General features: G+C 41.2%; 2 protein-coding genes across 2 annotated transcripts; both read left to right on the top strand.

Annotated features, from left to right (window-relative positions):
* The first annotated feature begins 213 nt into the window (after positions 1 to 213).
* Positions 214 to 1324, top strand: LOC102206807 (immediate early response 3-interacting protein 1-like). Its single transcript, XM_005746103.1, has 3 exons — positions 214 to 420; positions 683 to 784; positions 891 to 1324. Exons 1-3 carry the CDS (start codon positions 330 to 332, stop codon positions 944 to 946), a joined length of 249 nt encoding a protein of 82 aa, XP_005746160.1. The 5' UTR covers positions 214 to 329; the 3' UTR covers positions 947 to 1324.
* Positions 1325 to 1396: 72 nt separating this feature from the next.
* On the top strand, positions 1397 to 4856 carry LOC102206516 (uncharacterized). The gene is made up of 5 exons (XM_005746102.1): positions 1397 to 1727; positions 1816 to 1979; positions 3189 to 3431; positions 3543 to 3740; positions 3841 to 4856. Exons 1-5 carry the CDS (start codon positions 1492 to 1494, stop codon positions 4029 to 4031), a joined length of 1032 nt encoding a protein of 343 aa, XP_005746159.1. The 5' UTR covers positions 1397 to 1491; the 3' UTR covers positions 4032 to 4856.
* Positions 4857 to 11523: the final 6667 nt, after the last annotated feature.

Here is an 11523-nt window from a genome sequence, read left to right as displayed (position 1 = left end):
GTCAGACAAGCTTCTAAAAATAAATTTAACAGAAATAGTCTTCTCCTGACCCTAACCAAACTGTGAGTAAACGCTACAAAAATATAAAAGAAAAATTTCTCACAAATGCCCAAGAGGCAAATATCTACCAGTAGTTGTGGGGCACGTCAGAAGTTGTTGCTTGAAGACAGATGGAGTCCTTCCGTAGCAGTTCTTACGGGAGGGTTCTGGATTGGACGCGCCCCGCCCACTCCCTAAGCCCGACGACCAATCAAAGCAGAGCGGCCTCCGGATGTAAATAGTGCCAGCTACAGCTAACATATAGCTAGCTAGCTACTTGTCGAGACAAGATGGCATTTACCTTATACTCTCTTATACAAGCAGCTATTCTGTGCATCAATGCTGTCGCTGTACTACACGAAGAAAGATTTCTAAGTAAAAGTAAGTGTCTGTAATTCAGATATTAGGCTCTCAAGAGGTCATGTATAGAATTGGCCCAGCATTTAAGCTGGCTAATGCTAAAAGGCTAGTCAAATAGAACAATTTAAATGGCAAAAGTTTGTGATTTCGCTTTGTTTAAAGTTGCTACACCACCTTCTATCCATTTGACAGGAAGACTTTATGTTGTTCGTCTATGTTTACATTTTGTACTTTTAATTCCCACTCTACTTAATATAAATCCGTTCGTTTTAACCATCTTCAGTTGGCTGGGGAGTGGATCAAAGTGTCGGGGGATTTGGTGATGAACCAGGCATCAAAGTCCAGCTAATGAATCTTATCCGCTCCGTCAGGACAGTCATGAGAGGTGGGTTTCCACTTTATCACACACTCAGTATTCTTCAGACAGAGTGACTTGGATCATTTTAACTTCTCTTGGCTCAGACCATGTCATGTTTTATTTTCCCCTGCAGTGCCGCTGATCGCAGTGAATTCAGTCTGCATTGTACTGCTGCTTCTATTTGGGTGAAGAAGTTTAAAAGCGGGGACGGGACAGATGAGTCAGGACATCTCCGTCACCTCAGGAACCACTGAAGAAGACACAATGTCCCCTTCAGCCTGGATATGAATGTTCTCTTTGTATATTTCTATACATGAGTTGTTGGATGGTTTTGTTTTGTTTTTTTGTTAAGCTCTCTTTGCAGCCAATAAGAGTGACATCTCCCTTTCGTTTTGGAAAAATAAATAAATAAATAGCGAATTGCTGAATAGTTTGAACTTTTCAGACAGTAAGCAAAAATAAATATTTTTACACTGTACTAGTAAATTGGTGAGAGGAGCCGACTATGAAACAGCTGTAATTTATACTCTGAAAAATATGTAAAATAATTGTGGAATAAGTGATTGTGCATCGACAGTAAAGATTTTTTTAAAAACGTCACCGAGTGCGAGTTTCATTGCTGATGAGCCGAAAGCGCACTGTTTGTCCCAGGGCGCTTGCCGTACTGTTGCATGCACTTGGAGCTCACCTTGCTAATCGGTATCTGTGAGCCTACATGGATATTATAATCGATAATGGGGAATGCGCAGAGTTACATTGTGGCCTCACTGTCTGTATGTTCCGTGTATTTGGTTTACGTTCACGTTTACTGCGCTCACAAGCTGTTGAAAACAACCGAACTGCATAGCGACAAACTTCCGAGTGATGCGTATGTTTACATGAAATACCTGAGCAGAAGAGTGACCCGGAGAGCAGGCTGCTTATACGGTACAGAGAAACAAGAAGCTGGTTATACAGTGGTCAGCTGCAGGTGAGTGCGGCCTAACGTTTTACGCATGCATTTGAACTGTAAAATAGCTGGGAGCAGGTCCTCTTGAGTTTGTGTATGTGTCTCTAAGGGTGGAGGATGCTCTGTTGCGGAGGTTCTGCAGTGCTGCAGGTTATGGTTGGGATTATCCAGACAGTGAATACAGAGACATCCCGCTGTGCTTCCCGGAGTTTCTCTGCGGCAGACCTCTCCTTATGTTGTTAACTCATGAAAACTTCAGGCTCAGCCCAGCAGGTAAGACATAGATAACACAAGACACACATTTATAGAGCTTTTTCAGGGAATGATAAAGTATTATGATTCTATGACACGGCGTCTTTAACCAGACTGATTCTTTTGCTGATATCTCAACTCAGTGGAAACTTGATGGGTACATTTTATTGCCAAAATTGCTTTGATTTCAATATTTGATTGTTGTACAAAATACTACATCAAAACTCTGTGGCTACATTTAAAAGTAGTGATCCCAAGTGGGCCATACTGTGGGGTCATCACCCACAAGAGAAGTTGTAATGGTCGTGTGCGATGTCTGATCCCTGGTTGCTGAGGCTGGCTATTGGGGCATATAACATCACCTCTCTGGTGGGGAAGGATGCTGAGCTTAGGTGAGAGGTTGGGAGATCTTTCCTAGATATAGTCAGTCTCACCTCACCGCAGTCTGCTGGACAGGGGCTGGAGTTTGTACCAATCCGGAGTTGCCCTCGTTGAGAGGCAGCAGGCAGAGGTGGGTATTCAACCCCGATTCACTACCCAGTTGAACTACAGGTCAGAGTACCCAGCCTTCTTGGGGTGCTGGAGAGTGTCCCTACAGTGATGAATTGCTCCAGGGATCTGCTGAAGATCAGTGTCAAGATGGGGCCAGGTGATCAGTGCAGAAGGTGGCACACGATCTGGACTTGGTGCCTTCCTGGTCTTTTGTCCCGTGAAGAGTTGGCTCTTTCTTCAGGTGGTAGAAAATGTATGGACAGATGGATTTCAAACAAATAGCGAAGGCACCAGTATTGCAGGCTCAAATGAGTTTCACTAGAAGACAAACCAGCTAATGCAAGAACCCCACAAGTGCCATTTTAATTTGCTGAAGACATACTCACCTTGGAAAACCACAAAAAGTATCTATTTATCCATTTATTTCACTTTGCTCACAAAAGCAGTCAGTCACAACTAAAAGAAAATTCAAATTTACTGGAAAACACAAGGACAGGAATGAAAACTAACCATTTTTTAAAAAGCTTGACTTAGTGCACCGACTACATTGTTTACCAAAAAAGGTGTTTTTCCCAGTAAAAAAAAAAAACTTTAATATTTAAATGTTTTTAGTCCATCATTTGAAATTATGTACAGTATTTACTTTTTTAAGTGATTTCAATCTTCATCATTTTATGTGTACTGCAGGTTTTAAAAGAAAATTATCCAACTTTGAGTGTTTTTAAATGTTTTTTTTAGGTCTTGTCCATGTGCGTCAGAGTTTAAAAACCTTTCAGCCAATCGATGAGCTGAAGAAGGGTCCATTCACCCTGCGGGTGCAAGTCCTGGGGTACCAGCCGACTGATCTAGGGGTGGAGGTGGACATCTGTCTGTCTGCTACTTCCCGCTCCAGATGCGTAGTGTGGGAGAGCATCCTGACACTGCTTTCCGAAAACAAGCTTCACAAAGCCATCAGATGTTCACCTAAGAATGAAAATGAGAGTGAGTAGTGTCACGGTGGTTCCCCTTCAGAATATTTGTGTTTTTAAAGCGACGGCACACTTGGGGCTTTAACTCACCTGATCACCATGACTTTGATCTTTGTTCTGGCAGGTGAGAAAGATGAGCCAGCACCGGACACTCTGAAGCAGGTGGAGCTCAAAGTTCCCTGGACTCCTGACCTGAAGTGTACATGGAGTTTTCCATGTAAGCTCCTCTCTCTGCCGGCCAGGCTCTTTAGATTCACTCCTCACAGAGTACCGAGTCTGTGGATGTTCTCTGTCTGCTTGGCTGAAATTGAAAAGCACAAAGGTAATGCGATTTATCAGACGATAACAGTATTAATTATCTCTATGAAGAATGGCTCTGTCCTGTTCTAGGGTGTCAGCTAGCTGCTCTGTTTTGCCAACAGGGGTTAAAGTGATCACCGCTCCCATTACCGTCACTGCCCAGTTTAAGGAGCCTCTGCTGGTTCCAGGAAAGGTGACGGTCAGTTTTTGGGAGGCACCGGAAAATAAGCATCAGTCCCAAAGCCTCTACTTTCAGATGCAGCAACACAGAGGGGGCAAAGCTCACCTGGTGGGACTGATTTCTAGGTGTTGATGATTAACAAATAATGTTGTTATTTGTTGTTCAGATTTTCACTGTTAACAGTTTGACTGTCAGTAGATTGGCAGGTTACAGTCAACTGAATTCTGTTTTCTTACACCTCCCAATTCAAGTGCATAATCTCAGCTACGGTGGCTGTTATAGAACAAAACGTTTTAGTCACCTAAGAGAGATCAAAACCATTACATTTAGCCAGCTGCTGCTGGCTGGCATGTTTCTACTACTGTTTGTGTAAAACAAATATGTTTTTGTACACAGTATTTTTGAATATGTTGAATAATGTCAAACTTTTCTGAACTTTTCTGTCATAAGCGCTGCTGTTTTTTGCTGCTGTTAGTCTGCCAGCTGCTCTTGTTTGCTGCTTTGAAGTAGATTCAGACACTTGGCGAATTAACTCTCATATGATGTGAGAATATAATCAAGCTGTTTATCAGAGGGAATGCTGGTTTCAAGGATACTTGATCCTATTGTTAGCTGGTATTGAGTTAGCTCATAACCAGCTGTTTTCGTTTAGTCGGCTCATTGTCGGTTGTTCAGAGGAGAGTTGTGTGTCTAATAAATGAGCAGGCTTGTGGATGTTTTCATTCTGTTCTGACTAAATATTACTTATATACTATATTACCATTCAGTGCTTACCAGTAAGCAGATAAGGTGTTTCCAGGTATTTCCTTGTGAGTAATAATATCATTAATTGTATCTCCGATCAGTTAAAGCAGACCTTCCCAAAGTGTGGGGCCCGCGCCCTAGGGAGGGCGCAGAGTCATTGGATGGGGGGGGGATGCTTGGACACTGCTAGCACGGGGCGCCCACACAAACGCAAAGCAGGAGATGAAGCATCACTGAATATGTTTCCAAACCAACTTCATTCTAAGCCAAAGACTACAAAATATGGTGAAGCATATCTGCCCTTTGGTTTCACCTGCACAAATGCCGAGGTAGGTCTCCCCTGCAGAATTGGTTTTCCCTTCATCGGGAGCAGCGCTGGGCTCTTCAAATCACGGACAAACAGTATCCCACAGTTGTTTATGTTTTTAAACCCATTTTGCACAGAGAGGCATTTTTGACAAATGTATTGATAACAATGTTGAATATTATTACACAGAAAAAAACAACTACATGTAAAATAATCACACCGTGACGCCTCTGCCTTTCTAAATAGAGGGACAGTAACTGCGTGTGTGTAAGCCTGTAAAACCTGAAGATAGAGACAAAATATTGTTAATCTGACTATCTGCTATTCTGCAATTCATCTCATGTAAACAATAACGTGGCGCACAGCGTGACGTGAATAAAGGCACATACCTTTGACGTTGCATGAGGAACTCTGTATTCCTCGTCCACACGTAAACGCAAAAAAGGAGTTTTAAAAAATCTCCGTTTTACGTGTGGACGAAACAGCTGCGTTTTCAAAAATACCCGCGCAGGTGCGGACGTAGCGTTAAAGAGTTAGATTATTTGCTTACTACCTGTAATTTATTGCAGATTACTTGTATTCGCTTAATTGTTTACTAAATGTTTGAGGTGTGAAATAAACCACAATGGAGCAAAATATGCGTGTGTGTGGTTGGAGGATGTGTTTGTGTGTGCGTGTGCGCGCGGGGGGGGCGCGAACATTTTTCTTGTAAAACAAAGGGGGGCTAGCAAAAAAAGTTTGGGAACCACTGAGTTAAAGTGTCCCATTAAACCATGGCAGCATGCACAATGTCAGGACCCTGAGGCTAAAGCAGCTAAATGGTATTCAGGCATCGTTTGATTTATTCATGTGCTTTTCCCTTTGTGACAAGTCAAAATGTCTCAAAAAGCTAAAGAGCAGCTGCTCTGTCAGACAATAAGAGTAAGAACAGAGAGTAGAAAGCACTGGTTTTCTAATTTAGAGCTGCGGTGCACAGTTCCCGTGCACAACCGCCTCTGACCTAGAAACCTGCTGGAAAATAAGAAATCACTTGTGAAAGATCAGACGCAGTTTCAACATTAAGTGTCCTCTGCATCAGTGCACCTGGTGCTTTAACACATGACTCTGGTGCATTCCTCAGGGTTTGCTGTAAATATTCTTGCATTCCTTGTTTGAGCTTTATTTAGTTTACACCAAATTGTTGTCAAACATAATCTTAAAGACTGTTTTTCCTTCAACATAAGAAATACATTTTCTGGTGGCATCTCCTTTGAGCCTTCTCTTTTGCTGAAAAAAATAAAGTAATCCCCAGTTTAGTTATTATTGTAAGGTCACAGTCTTAATTTTAAAGATTTTTTTGAAAGGGGTGTGATGTTTGCTTGTTTGTTTGTTTGTTTTACTTCACAATATTTGTTGAATAGCTGAAAAGTTTAAATTCAAGGATTTGTCACAATATTTAACACGGAGACTTAGAGCCTGTATTATTAGAAAACGTTCAGTGCATGGGATTGAAAAAAGTGGCGTTTTAAAAGGACAAAATCAGGACAAGTGTCTGTTGTAGTTCTGCGTAAACAAGAATTCAGGAAGGGACTGCAGGTATAATCTGACTTCACTGCCAGGTCCAGTAAAAGTTAGCGCCAACTTTAGATTGACATTTTGATTTGAATTAAAAACTAGCTGAAAAGAGCCTGTATTCACTGTATAAGCGGTGTCTATTTTAATATTGTTATTATTAACTGTCTGCGCATAAGCACATTAGCATATTCTCCAAAATGGCAAATAATGTGCAATAAATTAACCTTTCTTCATTTCCTTGTTTTGGGTGGTGTTTGCCTTTTTGCTATTTCTAATTTAATGAAAACTCAAAAGTCAACTCTGGGTGGTTAACATGTGAAGCAGAATCAATATAAAGGTCAATCCATTAGAAAATCACAAAGTTTAAAATACGAGATGCACACACAGGTTCTGGTGTGAGTGCGTCGAGTCTGCCTCTGTGCAGCTACAGCTGTGAGCAGTTGTAGTGGATACGATGAGGGGAGGGCGTGTGTGAAGGATTTCTTGTTTGTAGACCACAAGGAATACTCTGCAAGCAGGAGACATCAGTTTTGCCAGCGGCACAGCAGAGCAGGAGGAAGCCTGCTTGATCATCCCATCTATGCCATGTGATTTTCCCTACATCGACCCGGGGAAGAGTTCAGGCTTAAAAAGCTTAAGGTAAAGGCATGTTTTTATTAAATTGATGTGTATTTTTACAGAAATGTGGATGTTCATTGTTGCATCAGTTGTGTGTTTGATGTGTAAAGGACAGTTTTAAGTAATGTTAGCGTTCAGATAGCCATCATCATACATTAAGTGTACTCTATACTGCCCAACATTTTTAAAAAGTCAACTCTGTGATATTAAATTATTGTCCATTTTCTCCTGGCTGTGCCACATAGTTCCTCCTCCCAGAGATAACGCTTCTCCCAGGCTGCTCGTACTCACTGCTGAGACAAAAGGAGTCGCCAGCCATGTGAAGCTAAAGCCATAAACCAATGAACGTGTTTAAAACATTATCTATTTTTCATCTGTTCTTGTTCTTGCTCAGTCACCTCTACAAACTGGAGCATTCCCACTCCAACATGTACACTGCAGATATTATTCATTTATAGAGTCCCAATTCTGTCTTGCAGGAGTCAGTCAAGTGTAAGAGGGTCAGTTTGTAAAGCTCCTGTGCAGAGTGCAGTGCATTTAGCACACAGAGCTATAAATCCTCTAGAAAAGTCTTTCAATACAGTTTCCAGTGTGCATATTTATTGCATATTCCCATTTGCATTTGTTTGCACTTGTCCTTTCTTTAAAACGGGACTAAAGCTTGAAGATTTGCCCACTGACACGAATCTGTCAGCATTCCACACCCATAAGTAGGATGGCAGATTTCCAGGATGCTCTGATGAGCAGTGCCTTTATCACTTCATCTGAAATGTTTCTGTGTGGCAGCAGGGGAGGAGGAAGGTGTGTTTAAAAGAGATCAAACACTCACTTTCCTTGGTTTGTTAAAGCACTTTTGAGGCCTTCATCTGTCTCCACCTTCACAGAGCCGGTCCTTCGGGAATTCAGGTTATTTTTGCTTCCTTTAAAAGTAGCGGCTTCTTTTATTTATTCAGAGAGGCCAGCGCATAAAACAAGTCCACTATTTGTTGCCCCAGTTACACTGTTAGCGAAACACTGTACTATAATGTAACTGCATGATGTAGTCAGTTTGTAATTGTGCATTAATAATTCAAAAATTAAATAAATAAAGTAGGGGTAAATTTTGTTGACCTCAAATCATGTAGCAGCACCTTTATTCAGACCTTAGTAATAACTAGATATGTGACACCAGCCATGGTTTCTTGACTATTTTATTCAAGGTCAACTTTGACCGTGGGCACTAACAGTGAAGGTCAAGGTCAAATGTTTAGCCAGTCTAGATAGACAACATTAAAAATGATATCTTTAAAACTGTGGTCACTGGACCGATAACGAACAGACAGACAGACAAACAAATGGAAACGATTACATACTCCTTCCCTTCAAGAGAAAACAACTGTTTCCTGTCAGAGGGTTTAATTATACTATCAAGCATTTTAATATACATGATGCAAACATATGCTTATTTTGCACCATCAGTGTCCATGTTGGTCATGATGCCAGTTTGTTTGTTTGTTTGAGGAGTTTGGATCATTTCTGTGGGAAGCAGTTCAAGTCAGGTGATGCTCTGCACATCACTGTTTCCTGTGATGGATCTTCACAGACCCTCAGACGTCAGAGGGCCAGTAATTTTGTAGTGCCATGTTCTTGACACTTTCTTGACATTGGCATCAATTAATTTCTTTGGTGGAAATTCATCAGATTCATACAGTTGTATTACAGCTAAAAGATAAAATACCCGTCCAGGTGAACAAAGACTTTTTTTTTTTTTACAGATTTCATAAGTCTTAAAAGACTAGAAAAGAATGAACACAATATATAAAATAATGATACAATTCAGGGCACAAACCCCAGTTTTCTGGGTCAAAGGTATTTGGCCTCCTAAAGTGAACTGTATTGCTTTTTCTAGAATCTGCAAAGAAAAAATAATTTTCCCGTTACATACAATGCAGATTCATAAAATCAATAAGCTTCCCTCCAAAAGCAGGGGTGTCATAATTTATTCATTTAGACCATTTTGTTTACTATGTAGTAGTAATCTTAAAATGATTATATTAGTATTTATTGTTTGCTAAATATTCTCATATTGTTAAAGAAAAAGGAAGGCCTATTTACTGGATTATTCTATATTGTTTTGGGCTCACAAAATAAACCAGCCCCAGGTGTCTGTTGTTGTGAGCTGGTGTTACATAAATAATATTGAACTGAGTCTTACAGTCGTCCTCAGTGAACAGACTACAGTTTCTAAGGTCAGAGGCTAACCTCCAGTTTTTTGTTTGGTCTCAGTGTGAAAGGCAGATTTACATGAAGAAGCAAGGAAAAGGAAACACTGCCAGCATCCCCATTTCTTCCCCAACAGGGAGCAGCAGTGTGCAGGTCTACCATGACTATGAGAAGGTGGCCTTCAAGATGCATTCTGGAAATGGTCATGCTGCAGAAAACAGTTCTCATCCCAGGAGAGACCAGCTCTCCAGCCGAGCTAGTGCCAACGTTCCAGACATCAACTCCATCAGCCACGAAGAAAAGCGCAGCACGAAAGACGAGATTGGTCACAGGAGCTTCATAAGGACGATGGAGTCAAGCAGCCAGGGCTACTCGGGGCCAGAAGACAACTCAACAGACCCACATGAGACCCTGACAGAGACTTCAACTCTGACTTTTGTGGATGGACGCAGTACGGAGGAGTCAGCAGAGAGCCGCAGTCTCCACGGAGTGGGGATGGTTTATCTCAAGGAGTTTGTGCTCATAGATGATGATGAAGACGGGGATATGTCGCTAAGAGAGAAAACAGTGACAGACGTGTCCTTGATGGATGGAAAAGCTGCAGACCTGGTGTGCAGCAGGCTTTTGTCCACCTCCAGCGGTTCAGTGTCAGAGTACAAGGAAACATCTGCTCCTGACGCGCCTCCTCCTGAGGAGCCTGAAGCTGCACATGAAAAGAAAAGCTGCTGTTTGTGCACACTTTTATGACCCTTCAGGATCTCACAGCTTTGTGTCCATCATATGAACTGTGACACTGTCTGTGATAGAAACCTGAGCAGTCACTCGTGGTATGGGAAGCAGAAGAAGATTACATTCCTGACATGCTTTTTTAGCAACCAGCAAAACATGTTCATGTTCAAACATCAACCACTAATGTGTTTCAGTCAAACTGCTTTTTCATTATAAATATGAAATGTAGGAAACAGTATGGTGCATTTGATAAAAGTTACAGTAAGAACGATTTGATACATGCATGTTTCTGCAATAAACGGCTGGTTCTTGAAATATCAGGTGCTAACAAAAAATATAAGAAATTTCAGTATTAAAATGTCCCGCCTACTTATATTACTAATGTCCCAGTTTCATTTTGTCCATTTGAGATAACGCCACCTTTAATAATTGTAACAGCAGTGCACAAAGATCACAATGACTGATCATGCAGAGAAAGTCTTAGGTTTAGGTTGCCCTGGATCCTGTGTTGTTTTTACAAATAGATCCTCTTTTTAACTGCATTGTTCCCTCGCCATAAAATATGTTGGCGCAATGGTTCAGTGCTCATCAACAGCTGGCGTAGGCAAAAATAACTGAGTGCCACCTGAGTGTTATTTTTATTTGGAAGGAATATGTGAAACACATTTGTCAGAACTCAAAGATACAAACTGTGTGTTTCTTTAAGATACAACCCTTTTTTCCTGACATGCGCTGTGTCCATGAACTTCTCTGGCTATTACACTACGTTTTTGTGTGTGATAATGCAGGAGCCAGTGCATTCTGATCTGCTGTTTTTATTCAGCAGCTACCTGAAAGCACAAGGTATGCATGATGTCCAGTTGTGCTACTCTCACACCAGAACGGAGCTAGTGAGTGGTTATTTTCTGCTCTTGATGTGATTTATAGTGAGAGCCTGATTGATACAAACTTAAACGATCTCTAAAGAAGGACAAATTCAGACAGACTTGATTCTTTGAGACTGTCTGGAGTTCACCTTTGGGATTATTTTAAAGGTACAGTGTTTAAAACCTCACCACTAGATGTCAGTAAGTTGCAGTCAACTGGATTATATTTTGTTACCCTTTCAATTCAAGTGCATAATCCTAGCTACAGTAGCTGCTGTAGAACAATCAGCTCTGGCCACTGTTTATCTGTAGTGAGTCTAGGCTGTCAATCCCCTGTTTATTTCAGCTCTCAATATGTATCCATGTCTATTTGCTTTAGAAGAGGCTGAAGACCTTTGTGAAAGGAGTCCAAAAAGAGTCGACGAGACAGCAATGCTAAATTCTGTCCTATGGCAGTATTTCTGAGGTGAGTTCTTGAGGATATCTTTAACTTTCTGTCAGAAAGCACTGCTTTGAGCCTCTGTTAGGGTCTGCTCTCTCATACAATGTGAGAATGTAATCAAACTGTTTATCAGAGGAAAACTGTGTTTTTAGGGCACTTGCC

This window comes from Pundamilia nyererei, unplaced genomic scaffold, assembly GCF_000239375.1.
Source record: "Pundamilia nyererei isolate P.nyererei 1_Seehausen unplaced genomic scaffold, PunNye1.0 scaffold00172, whole genome shotgun sequence".
Lineage (NCBI taxonomy): Eukaryota > Metazoa > Chordata > Actinopteri > Cichliformes > Cichlidae > Pundamilia > Pundamilia nyererei.
The sequence above is the reverse complement of the archived record's forward strand: the minus strand, read 5'-3'. Positions and strand labels throughout refer to the sequence as shown.

Bases quoted from the DNA above. Each gene is read 5' to 3' on its own strand.
- LOC102206516 (XM_005746102.1), top strand. From the start codon at position 1,492: ATGGGGAATGCGCAGAGTTACATTGTGGCCTCACTGTCTGTATGTTCC. The intron at 1,980-3,188 runs GTAAGACATAGA...TGTTTTTTTTAG, and splicing joins CTTCAGGCTCAGCCCAGCAG to GTCTTGTCCATGTGCGTCAG. The intron at 3,432-3,542 runs GTGAGTAGTGTC...TTGTTCTGGCAG, and splicing joins ACCTAAGAATGAAAATGAGA to GTGAGAAAGATGAGCCAGCA.
- LOC102206807 (XM_005746103.1), top strand. From the start codon at position 330: ATGGCATTTACCTTATACTCTCTTATACAAGCAGCTATTCTGTGCATC. The intron at 421-682 runs GTAAGTGTCTGT...AACCATCTTCAG, and splicing joins AGAAAGATTTCTAAGTAAAA to TTGGCTGGGGAGTGGATCAA. The intron at 785-890 runs GTGGGTTTCCAC...TTTCCCCTGCAG, and splicing joins CGTCAGGACAGTCATGAGAG to TGCCGCTGATCGCAGTGAAT.